General features: G+C 40.0%; 1 protein-coding gene across 1 annotated transcript in view; it reads right to left on the bottom strand.

Moving 5' to 3' along the window:
- The window catches only part of CENPI (centromere protein I), a 70,878-nt gene that overhangs the window by 8,112 nt on the left and 49,223 nt on the right, over positions 1-13,543 (bottom strand). Inside the window, exons 19-20 of the mRNA XM_006164857.3 lie at positions 10,683-10,731; positions 10,334-10,552 (exon numbers count right to left, since the gene is read on the bottom strand). Of these exons, the coding sequence (XP_006164919.1) occupies positions 10,334-10,552; positions 10,683-10,731 (268 nt within the window). The remainder of the gene's footprint in view (positions 1-10,333; positions 10,553-10,682; positions 10,732-13,543) is intronic.

Genomic DNA, 13,543 nt, shown 5'->3' with positions numbered 1-13,543 from the left:
GAGGAGAATGGAGGAGAAGGGATTGCGGCGTGACCATCCACCCTGGGGGGTGATTTCTCGCTTTCTGTCTCTATGTCTCTCTCTGTCTGTCTGGCGAGCGCACGCGCCCTATAGTAAAAAATCTCTCCAAAAAAAAAAAAAAAAAGAATAAATAAATAAAATAAATTTTTTTAAAGAAGAATTAATGCCAATTCTTCACAAATCTCAATAGTAACTTGAAAACAAAACCAGACAAAGATGTTACAAAGAAAAATCAACATTCTTTATGAAATAGACCAAAAAAAAGAAAAAAAAATCCTCCACAAACTACTAACAAAATCTAGCACCATCTAAAAGGAGTTGTTCTCTAGAACCATATATATCCCAGGAATGTAGAGCTAAACATCTAAATCTATTCCATTGATATGGTATGCTACATTAATATATCAGCTCTGTTTATCTATTACATTAACACATCATACTACCAACCAAATTAAAGACAAAACCACATGATCATGTTTATAGATACAAAAAAAGCATTTAATAAAATTCAAATCCACTCGTGATTTTAAAAAATTCAAGAAAGTAGAAATAGAAGGGAATTTCCTCAACCTGATGAAAAGCATCCATAAAAATCTCTAACATCATACTGGTGACAAACGTTAAGTTTTTTTCCTATGGTCAAATGGCCATTATTGCCACTTTCCATCATCACTGTACTTGAAGTTCTAGGCAGTACAGTTATCCAAGACAAATAAAAGGCATCTAGAAAGGGAGAATTAAAACTCTCTCTGCACTGGACATAATTTTATATACAGAAAATTTTAATTCAAAATGGTGGATGACGACATATCCCACCCCTCTCTCACTCACAAAAACAAACAAACAAACAAACAAACAAACATGAACAATGATCCAATGGTAAAATAAACACCCAGAGTATCCCAGAGCTCAATCAATACTGAAGCTGTGACAATCCCTTGGGTTGCAGGGTAGTAAGTCCTAGAGCAGATGAGAAAGTAAATAGACCTTTCTAACTGGGAAGCCCAAGCCCTAAGGAGTCAACTACTGTGCTGAAAAAATCCCCCAGACTCAGTTTCTGAAGTTAAAAAAAAGTGAGACTGGGGCAGACAGCTTCCCTACCACTGTTTTCTTTCCTTTTTTTTTTTTTTTGGAGAGTTTTTTTGCTATAGTGCACGTGTGCTCACCAGAAAGAGAGAGAGAGACTGACAGACAGACAGAAAGTGAGGTATCACCCCCGGGGGGATGGCCATGCCGCAATCCCTTCTCCTCCATTCTCCTTTCGGGATCTTGGGCACGCACACACACATGCCTGGTGTGAGTTTAAGTCACCGAGTCCAGGACTCGAACCGCAGTTGACTACATGGGAGTGCAGCGACATAGCCATTATGCCAACTGCTGGTCCCTCCTACCACTGTTTTCTGAGGGACAATTCTTTCTGCCTCAACTCACAGAAAGCATTTTGAGTACCTATACAGTTAAAACTCCTAAAGTCAGTTAGAGATGAAGAGAGGAGATGGGCTCAGCAAAGGGAATGCAAAAGCAGCTCTCTATCTGGCACAAACAGAGGCTGTTTCACAGCGCCAAGCTGAAGGACGTGCACTCCACAGGTCCCACGAGCACGAAGTCCCAGTCAGCCTTCCCATACAGCCAGTGCCCTTTGTGTCCTGTCCCCATTCCCCAGTTGAGTGGGAACTCTGAATCTTTGAGAGATCATAGGCAAATCTGGCCTTAGTGCTCCATCTAGTGCTGAAAAGGAGGCAGTGATTTTTGGCAAAAAGAACTCCATCTAGTGCTGAAAAGGAGGCAGTGATTATGGGCAAAGAGATCTGATCCAATCCTCTGGGTGACAAACATGAGAACTTCACGTATCAGCTAATATCAAAAAGGAGGCTACCATCTTGGTCTAAGGCAACAGTTAATATGCACAGGAGCTCTGAACATACACTTTAGAAAATTCAAAACAAACCAAGATAGGCAGCAAAGATTGCAATAAATACCTAACCCTTCAATGTGAAACAGATGTATGTCCACAGGAAATAACAAACAGGGAACTATGACCTCACCAAACAAACAAGAAACAGAAATATAAGTCAGGTTTTTTTTTTTTTAGGTTTTTGCCCTAGGGTGCATACACTTCCCTGAGAGAGACAGAAAGAGAGAAAAAGAAATCTCCCCCAGAGGGGATGGCCATGCCACACTCCGTTCTCCTTCATTCTCCTGTTGGGATTTTGGGCATATATGCACATGCACCTGGTGTGATTTTCCAAGCCATCAGGTCTAAGACTTGAATTGCAGTCAGCCATGTAGTTCAATGCCTTAACCACTATGCCACCTGCTAGCCCCAAATAATTCTGATATTTATCAGGGAAATTTAAAAGATTGAAATAATTTTAGGAAATAAAACAAAGAAATACAGCACAGAACCTCAACAACAGAAAAAGATTCAGCAGAACCAGTGAACTCAAAGATAGACTAGTTGAAATCACAAAGTCAGAAAGAAAAAAATAAAAGAAATAAATTAGGCTTAAAGGACTTATGGTACAACATCTAAAACAACCCACTGAGATATGCCCCAAAGAACTAAAAAAGCAAGAACTAAACCTAAAATTCAAAGGAAAGAAATAATAAATTCAAAGCAGAAGTAAACAAAATTGAGACTAAAACAACACAAAAGATCCACCAAGTGAAACTTTTTTTGGGGAGATTGTTAGTGGTCCTCTCTCTATTTCTTGGAAGAAATAAAAACATAAACTTTTTAAAAAACTGTAAGATGTAAGACCAGCAAGTGACACAGAGATTAAGGTACCTGGATCTCACATGATTGACTTCATGGTTCGAGTCCTAGACCCAGCAGCTTAAAACTCATGCAGGGTGCTGGTGCATGCATGCCCAAGATCCTGAGAGGAGAAGGGGCAGTAGCGTGGCTATCCTCCTTGGGGGTGATTTCTTGCTTTTTGTCTCTTTGTCTCTGTCTCTCTGGTGAGTGCAAGTACCCTATAGCAAAAATCTCTCTAGGGGCACAATAATACACACACACACACACACACACATATATATATACATATATACACACACATACATAAATACACACACACACACACACACACACACACACACTCACTTGGAATTACTTACCAAGACCTTAGCTAGATTCTTTGTAGAAAACTGACAAACTGATTCTAAAACTCTCATGGAATTTCAAGGTAACAGGAGTAGCTAAAGCAGGGTAGGTCACATAGCCTAGTGATAGAAGGAAGCTGGATCCCACATGGCCAACTATGGTTCAAATCCCAGCCCCGGAAGCTTGAAAAACACTCCAGGTGTATGTGCATGTGTGTCCCAAATTCCAACAGAATGAAGGAATGGGGACCAGCAGTTAGCGTAATGGCTATATCGCTGAATTCCCATGTAGCCGACCACGGTTCAAGTCCCAGACCTGGTGGCTTAAACTCACGCCGGGCGTGTGTGCGTGCGTGCCCAAGATCCCGAGAGGAGAAGGGATTGCAGCCTGGCCATCCCCCCTAGGGGTCCTATCTCGCTTGCTCTCTTTCTCTCTCTATCCGATGAGCCCATGCACCTTATGGCAAAATCTCTCCAAAAAAAGAAAGAAAGAAAAAAACAGAATGAAGAAATGAAGAAGGGAATGTAGTGTGACCACACCCCATTGAAGGTGTTTTTTTCCTCTCTCTCTTTGATAAGCACACATGTCCTCTGGGTGACTAAGGAGGAAAAAAAAAAAAAAAAAACAAAACCAGAGCCAGCTGGTAGCACGGTGGTTAAGGCAGCTGGATCTCAGACAGCCGACTGTGTGGTGCGAGTCCTGATCCTGGTAGCTTGGAAAAGACACGGGGCACGTGTGCACGTATACCTACAATTCTGAGAGGGGAATGGAGGAGGAAAGACTGTGGTGTAGCCATACCCCTGGGGGTTGCTTTCTCACTTTCCCTCTCCCCTTCGACAGCAAGCGTATGTGCCCTATAGCAAAAATTTAAAAAACAAACACAAGAAGAATGTCAAAACAATCTTTAAAAGACAAAGTTAGAAGACCTACAATTCTCAATTTCAAGGATTACTATGAAGTTACACTAATCAAAACAGTTTTATACTAGTCTTAAGGACAGACATACAGATCCATGAAATAGAATCAAGCATCCAGAAATAAACACATACATCTATAGTCAACTGATTTTCAACAAACGTGTCAAGACATTTTAATGAGGCAAGAATAGCCTTTTCAAGATATGCTGTTGGGACAACTGAATAGCCATCCATACATCCATACACACATGCACACACACCCACACAACGTTATATAACACCATAATCAAGTTAACTCAAAATTTATCAAAATCCAAGTATAAGAGCTAAAACTATAAAAGTTTAGCTAAAATACAGGAGTAAATTTTCATGACCTTGGGTTAGACAATGACTTCTTAGCTTTGGCAACAAAAACACCAGAGATGAAATTAAAAAATTATATACTGGATTTCATCAAAAATAAAAAACTTTCATGAATCACATGATATTAACAAAAACATGAAAAGACGGCCCATAGAAGAAAGCCTTGCAAACCACACATTTGATAAAGGACCTACATCTAGAATATAGAAGAAACTCTTGTAACTCAGTAATAAACAAAGCAAATAACTCAAATAAAAAATGAGCAGAAGGTCTAAAAAAATACGTCTCCAAAGAAAACATACAACTGGCAAATAAGCACATAAAAAGATTCTAAAGAAAAAAGTTAATAAAAAAAAGAAACTACACTTTTGGGAACCAGCAGTTAGCGTAATGGCTATGTCGCTGGACTCCCATGCAGTCGACCGCAGTTCGCGTCCCAGACCTGGTAGCTTAAAACTCACGCCAGGCGCATGTGTGTGTGTGCCCAAGATCCCGAGAGGAGAATGGAGGAGAAGGGATTGCGGCGTGACCATCCCCTCTGGGGGATGATCTCTCGCTTTCTGTCTCTATGTCTCTCTCTGTCTGGCGAGTGCATGCGCCCTATAGCGAAAACCTCTCCAAAAAAGAAAAAGAAAAAAGAAACTACACTTTTGTATCTGTGACATTTTCCATAATGAAAAGTGTTATTTAAAAAAAGGAAGGGGGACAGTCTATGGCATTGTAGTTAAGGAGGCTGGATCCCACATAGCCAACTACACAGTTCAATTCCCCAACCCAGCAGCCTGAAAAACAAGCCAGGTATGTGATAGTATGTGACCAAAATCTCAAGAGAAGAATGGTAGAGAAGAGACTGACATGGCCATCCCCCACTAGGGGGTGCATTCTCACTTTCCCTCTCTCTGTCTCTCTGCCTCTTTCTGGCAAGCGCGTGTGCCCCATAGCAAAAAACCAAAATTATATATATATGTGTGTGTGTGTGTGTGTGTATGTGTGTGTGTGTGTATACATAAAATTAATATATATGCATGTTGGAATCAAAATTATATATACAGGGAACCAGCAGTTAGCGTAATGGCTATGTCGCTGGACTCCCACGTAGTCGACCGCAGTTCGTGTCCCAGACCTGGTGGCTTAAAACTCACACCGGGCGCATGTGCGTGTGTGCCCAAGATCCCGAGAGGAGAATGGAGGAGAAGGGATTGCGGCGTGACCATCCCCCTTGGGGGGTGATTTCTCGCTTTCTGTCTCTCTGTCTCTCGCTGTCTGTCTGGCGAGCGCACGCGCCCTACAGTGAAAATCTCTCAAAAAAATTATATATACAAAGAAAATATTAATACACACATATATACACAAACAAAAACCTCAGATGTTGGAATTATCACAGATTAGGAACAATGTTTACTAAGTTTAAAGAAAGAAAACAATGGATATGAAAGACAAAAATCAATGAAAATGGCTACCTCAAGGCAGAAGAGGAGGAAGGAAGAAAGAAGGGACAAGGATGAAAATGAGATTTTTCAGTTTAGAATTTGGAATATGTAAATGCTTTATATATTTCAAAAATCAAATCAAATCTAAAGGAAAAAAGGGCCCAGCCACTTTGATGCAGGCAGTAGTCAACTGATTCAGTTGAAAGCACAGGTTCAGCCATGGGTTTGGATCCTGAGTCAACTAGATACATGCTGGGTGTATTTCCCTGGCTAGAAGGCTATATAGGAAGGTGACTGAGGCATAACAAGACTCTGTTGAGAGTGTCCTCCCTCACGAAATAAAATACAGTTTTTAAAAAAATCATGCCAAGTAGCATTTGTGTGTGTCCAAAGTCCCAAGAGGAAAATGGAGAAGGGATTGTGGTGTGGTCATCCCCGACTGGGGATGCTTACTCTCTCTCTCTCCAGTGAGTGCGTGTGCCCTAATAGCAAACTAAATAAATAAACAGGCACTTTACCTATAATTTAAAAGAAAAAAGTAATCTCAAAAACAGGAAAACAGGGGCCAGCAGGTAGTGTGGTGATTAGGGCACTGGACTCCCATATGGCAGACTGCAGTTCAGGTCCAGACTTGGTCACTTCCCCTCTCTCTGATGAGCACATGTACCCTATAGCCATTTAAAAAATAATAATAATAAATAAAATTAAATAATTAAAAAAAGAAAATAAACCAAACCAAATACACCTGTCTGTAAAAATACAGTGTAGGGGCTAGCAGGTGACGTGATTAAGGGTGCTGGACTCCCACATGGCCAACCACGGTTGAGTCCCAGACCTGGCAGCTTGCTTTCTCACTTTCTTTCTTTCTCTCTCTCTACCCCCAACCCAGTCAAATTAAAATAAAGAAATTTAAAAAATAAAGTTAAATAAAAATAGTTCTTTAACAAATACAGAATATGCACTGTACATATTTTTTGAGAGATTTTTGCTATAGGGCGCGTGCGCTTGCCAGACAGACAGAGAGAGACAGAGAGACAGAAAGCGAGAAATCACCCCCCAGGGGGGATGGTCACGCCGCAATCCCTTCTCCTCCATTCTCCTCTCGGGATCTTGGGCATGCACGCACACGCGCCCGGTGTGAGTTTTAAGCCACCGGGTCCGGGACACGAACCGCGGTCGACTACGTGGAAGTCCAGTGACATAGCCATTACGCTAACTGCTGGTTCCCGCACTGTACATATTTTGAAGGATTTAGTTGAAGGGAAAAAAAAGAACTGAAAACAATTTAAATTTCATCTACTAATCTCCTATTATTGTAATATTAATTTCAAACAGTTTTATATATGCTGTTTGATAAATCAAGCAAGCTATGAAGGTAAGAAAAGAAAGCAAAAGGAACATCAGAAAAATTGCTGATGTTCTATGTAGCTAAATTCTATGTAGCTAAGAAATAAAATTTGTATTCAAGTTTGAAATCCATCAATGCATTGTTGATAGCCTATGTATTACTTTTTCACTATCTGATCCCTGACTACACTTCAAAATCTCATCTCCTACCACAGACTAGCTCAGTGGCTCTCAACTCTTGTTGTGTATCAGATCTATTCTACCTTTTTTTTCTTTTAGTTGTCAGAGGGTGTGTGTATACACTGGAAAAAGACAGAGAGAGGGAGAGAGGGAGGAAGAAAACACCTCTCCAAGGGGCGTGGTCACACTGCAATCCCTTCTCCATTTCTCTGTCCTAAAGCAAAAGGAACATCAGAAAAATTGCTGATGTTCTATGTAGCTAAATTCTATGTAGCTAAGAAATAAAATTTGTATTCAAGTTTGAAATCCATCAATGCATTGTTGATAGCCTATGTATTACTTTTTCACTATCTGATCCCTGACTACACTTCAAAATCTCATCTCCTACCACAGACTAGCTCAGTGGCTCTCAACTCTTGTTGTGTATCAGATCTATTCTACCTTTTTTTTCTTTTAGTTGTCAGAGGGTGTGTGTATACACTGGAAAAAGACAGAGAGAGGGAGAGAGGGAGCAAGAAATCATCCCCCAGAGGGGCGTGGTCACACTGCAATCCCTTCTCCATTTCTCTGTCCTGTCAAGATATGGAGCACACATGAACATGCATCCAACACCAAGTCTGGGATGCAAACTGTGGTGAGCTATGTGTGATTTGGCTTCCTTTAATCAGTAGGCTACAGGGCCAGCCCCAGATCCATTATATTTAAAAAGCAGATCCTGAATATCACCCTAGAGTTATTAAATCAGTTTCAGACTAGAAAGCAACCAAGGGATGTACACTCTGGAATAGCACCCTGAGTAATTGTGCTGCTTAGTGCAGAATCACTGCTCCGGCCTTATAACAATTTCTACTGCAAGTTCCTCATACACTGCACTTGGAATAGCCTAAAGCCCATTTTTGTAGATAAATTTTTATGTCCATTTGTTTATGGATTGTCAATGGCTGTCTTCACACTTCAACAACAAAGTGAAGTGTCAGTAGTCTTGACAGAGATCATATAGCCTCCAAAGCTTGAAGTATTTATAATCTGGCCTTCCACAGAAAAGATTTGCTGACCTCTGTTCTATCTTTGCATTTTAAATACTACTCCTGTCTTACAAACTTATGCTCATTCTTCAAAATTGATTAGCATCACTTCCACAATGCCCAAAATTTATATTTTTTATCGTTCACTATACTTTCCCTATTCAATTTCTCAGCATCGTTTATTCATTTTTTTTTTTTTTTCCTTTAGGGCACGTACGCTCACCAGAAAAGAGAGAAACAGAGAGACAGAAAGCGAGAAATCACCACCACCACCACCCCCGGGGGGGATGGCCACACCGCAATCCCTTCTCCTCCATTCTCCTCTCGGGATCTTGGGCATCCATGCACACGCACACAGCATGAGTTTAAGCCACTGGGTCTGGGACTCAAACCGTGGTTGACTACATGGGAGTCTAGTGACATAGCCATTACGCTAACTGCTGGTCCCATCATTGTTTATTCTAAGATGTCTACTTAATGACTTCCTCCCTGAATGCACTGTAAGCTCTAAAAGCATAACATCAAGTTATATTTACTATAGTGTCTGGTTCCTTTTTTGCATGTATTAAACATTTATTCAATGAATATTTCCCTCACCCTATACAGTTTTTACTGTTTTATTTCTTTAGATGTTTTAATGTTCTAGCCTTTTAAGGGAATTCTGAAACTAGATTCTATCAGGGTATTTACAATCCCACCCTGTTTTGTCAGTGATGAAATTGATATGTATATCATTTGAGTTCCTCCCCAAGTTATTGATAATGTTGAAAATGACATGGCTGAGGGGCCAGCAGGTAGTGTAGTGAGTGGTTAAGATGCTGGACTCCCACATGGCCAACCATGTTTGAGTCCCATACCCAATGGCTTGAAAATCATGCTGGGCACATGTGTGTGTGCACGCCAAAAATCCTGAGAAGAGACTACAGAAGGGACTGCAGCATAGTCATTCCACTAGGGGTGATTTCTCAGTTTTTTCCTGTTTCTCTGTGGTGAGAACATGAGCCCTATTAAAAAAGGAAGGAAGGAAGGAAGGAAGGAAGGAAGGAAGGAAGGAAGGAAGGAAGGAAGGAAGGAAGGAAGGGAAAAGAAAAGAAAAGAAAAGAAAAGAAAAGAAAAGAAAAGAAAAGAAAAGAAAAGAAAAGAAAAGAACAGAACAGAAAAAGAACCAGCAGTTAGCATAATGGCTATGTGGCTGGACTCCCACGTAGTCGACCGCAGTTTGCGTCCTGGACCCAGTGGCTTAAAACTCATGCTGGGCACGTGTGCGTGCGTGCCCAAGATCCCGAGAGGAGAATGGAGGTGAAGGGATTGTGGCATGGTCATCCGCCCTGGGGGGTGATTTCTTGCTTTCTGTCTCTCTCTGTCTTTCTGGCAAGCGCATGCACCTAAAGCAAAAACCTCCCCAAAAAAAGAAAAAAAAAGAAAAGAAAAGAAAATGACAGGACTGAAGATAAAGCTGAGAAGACATCGCCTACCACTCATCTACATACTGACATCAATCCATTAAATCAGCAGTCTTCAGGTAATACTCTAATTATAATATTATTTAGCCTGTACTTTCCATCTTGTCTAAGGGATTTTTTTTTAAGAACTTCCACTTCTAAGAAGACTATCCTTATCTGGCAGCATCTCTACCAAGTAGAACTGAATCAGTTGCTTCCCCATCTTTCTCACTACTGTACCTTTTATCACTTCACCACACTGTATTGCAGCAATTTGTTCACAAGTCTGTCTCTGCTATAAGGCCTAGCTCTCTTAGAGGGTATAGACTTACTTAAGTTAAATGAATCTGTAGAACCTAGAGCAACGCCCATAATTTAGTTGGTACTAAAAAAAGAAACTGCTGACCATGTTTTGCAATTCAGACTATCTACATTGATGGCATAGCCTAATTCTGCCATCATAGTATTACTATCCAAAATCTAAACAACCTTTAAACAACCTTACCTGTAGCAAAAAGGAAACAGCATAACTCAATAGAGAAGGGTGATAGACTAAATTTAAACTGTTCTTATACTCTGTTACTCCAGCTTTTTCCAGGGTTTTGGGATCAAGATGCATTCCTTTCTCAAAGGGTCTCGAGGTCCACAGGCAACCAAACATGGCTGTTAAATAGTAATTAAATTCTTGGTAAGTCTTGCTGCTAAAATTAAACTCTGATTTTGCCTATTAGAAAAGAAAAAAAGACGGTCATTATTACCTAGTCTCTCTCTCCTTCATATTACCAGTAGGTCATGTATATATACATTCAGTATTTAAACAACAATGGTTTAACACAGAGGTTTATTGTTCATACCTTGTGTACCAATTCATTTTTCTTTGCAGCAGACAAATTTTTACGATACCTAATAGGAAGAACAAGAAGAATGAAATGTTTAACATGAATGTAATGCCATAGAAATGTAAAATAAACAAAAGTAGACATTTTAAATGTAAATACAGTTAATGTGCACATAAACATCCAGTTGTCTAGCTAAGTTTTGCAAACTTTTGAGATAAATTCTCCTCAAAGAATAGAAATTAACAGAGGCTTGAAACAGAGTCGTACATTTAAAAAATGTACACTCGGTTATACGTAAGTTATAGCCCAATAGAAAATAAAAACTTCTACTCAAGTGGCTTACCTGGAAAAAAATTATTAACCCAATTAAAAGATGGGAAAATGAGCTGAATAGACAACTGTCTAAGGAAGACATATGAACAGCCAAAAAGCATATGAAAAAATGCTCAACATCCCTCATCGTAAGGGAGATGCAGATCAAAACCAAAATGAGATAACACCTAACCCCAGTCAGAACGGCAAAGATTAAAAAAAAAAAAAAAATAAGTGTTGGTGGGGATGTGGTGAAAGGAGAACTCTCTTACATTGTTGGTGGGAATGTAAATTGGTCCAGACACTGTGGAGAACAATATGGAGATTCCTCAAAGACCTTCAAATAGAACTGCCACATGATCCAGCAATTCCACTCTTAGATATCCAAGAAAAGCACTTACACAGCTATATTTATTGCAGCATCATTCACGATTTTGAGACATGGAACCAACCCAAATATCACAAACAGATGAATGGATTGAAAAAGTGTGGCACATGTACACTATGGAATACTATTCAGCCATAAAAAAAAACAAGACCCTGCCATTTGATAGAAAGGAGATGAACATGGAAGAACTATTGCTGAGTGAAGCAAGCCAGGCTATGAAACAGAGACACTGTATGTCTCCACTTAACATACACCAACTGTCTACACTCTATGGTAGAGACTGAAAGACTGGAGGACATAAAAGCACTGAAAATTGTTATGGACACTGGGGACAAAGTGGAAGGGAGAGGGGAAGAGTGCAGGAAGGGAAATTGGGGAAAACTGGAGAAGTAAGACATTTGTGGGACACAGATATAGCTTGTTGTCTGTTGGTGATGTCGTGTACAATAATCTCAATGCGCCTGCTGCACGGCATTTATCATGTTGGGTAAAATCTCTTTACAAACTAAATATGTATAATGATTGAATGTATAAATAATAATTATCATGATTATAAAATGATGTAAAATAAATACATAAATAAAATAAAGCTTAAAAAAAGGAAAATCTTCTGAAAGAAATGCTTTTAATGGGGGCTGGCAGGTGGCATGGTGGCTAAGAGCGCTGGACTCCCACTTGGCCTACCACTGTTTGAGTCCTGGACCTGGTAACTTGCTTTCTCACTTTCTCTCTCTCTCTGGTCAAATTAAAATAAAGGTAAATAAAATAATTATTTTTTTAAAAAAGAAATGCTTTTAATGTTTCTCTATTAAAAACTTAAATAAAGGTTCAAAAGCAGATAGTCACTGATACAAAATATATTATCTTAAGGTAAAAAAGAGGTACAGCACAAAGGATAAAGGGAAAATTTAGAAATGTAATATTTTTCTTGCCTGAGAACTATAATCTATATTACCAAATTTATTATTCAACATTTAACCTTGGCATGGTTCTACAAGTTATGCCCAAAATGTCTATAGCTATGGATTGAAAGGAATAATTTCAGTCCACAGTGAAAGAATTAGAGATCAGTAATAATACCTCTGGTTTCACATAATTGACAATATCTCCAAGAAAATGTTTTTTACCAGAGAAGCTATGTACACTTAAACAAGCTGTTAGCAAATGACTACTTTTCCTGTAAGATACATCAATTAAAAAGCAAACCCTGTGGCCTGGTGATTATAGGTCAAAGATCCCACATGGCCCACCACTGTTCAAGTACCAGCCTCAGTTGCTCGAAAAACATTGTGTGTGTTTGTGCATGTATGCCTAGGATCTCAACAGGATGGAGAAGAAATTACAGTGTGACCACGTCCCATTAAGGGGGTTGCTTCCTCCCTCTCTTTCTCTGGGAAATGCATGTACTCTCTAGCAATTAAAAGAGAATAAGAGGGCCAGCTGGTGGCATTAGATTGGGACAGCTGGATCCCACATGACTGACTGTGTGGTTTGAGTCAGCGGCTTAAGTGACAGGCTAGGCACATATGCGTGCATGCCCAGAGTCCCAAGGTGAGGGAGAGATGTAAGAGAGGGAATTGCAGTGTGACCATGCCCCATGGAGGTATCTCTGGCTTGCTTGCTCGATTTCTCTCTCTCACACTCACTCATTCCCTCCTTCCAGCATGAGCCCTCTGGCAAAATTTAAAAAGAAAGAAAAGGGGAAGGAAAGGTGGGAAGAAGGAAAAGAAAAGAAAAGAAACACCACCAAAAAAAAAAGAAAAAGAAAGAAAAGAAAAGAAAAAAGAAATGAAACAGCAATTAGAATTTAAAATGCTGGCTCTCCAGTCTAACAGTTAAGGCAGCTGGATCCATGTGTTTCCAAATTCCTGACAGGATGGAGAAATGGGAGAGAAGGGATTGTGGCATTTCCATAGCCTGTCGCGGGTGCTTTCTCCCTCTCCCTCTCTTTCTCTTTGGCAAGTTGAAACACCCTCTGGCAAATAAAAAAAAATATGCTAAATACAACGGAACTATTCCAGAACAGATCCTTTACTATGGATATTTTAAATTTCACATCCTGGGGCTGGCAGGTGGCGCTGTGCTTAAGGGCACGGGATTCCCACATGGGTGACCATGGTTCAAGTCCTGGACCTGCCAGCTTTCTTTCTCTGTCCCTCTCTGGTCAAATTAAAAT

The sequence above is a fragment of the Tupaia chinensis genome, unplaced genomic scaffold (assembly GCF_000334495.1).
Source record: "Tupaia chinensis unplaced genomic scaffold, TupChi_1.0 Scaffold143746_1, whole genome shotgun sequence".
NCBI classification, from domain to species: domain Eukaryota; kingdom Metazoa; phylum Chordata; class Mammalia; order Scandentia; family Tupaiidae; genus Tupaia; species Tupaia belangeri.
This window is presented reverse-complemented; position numbering and strand designations above follow the sequence as displayed.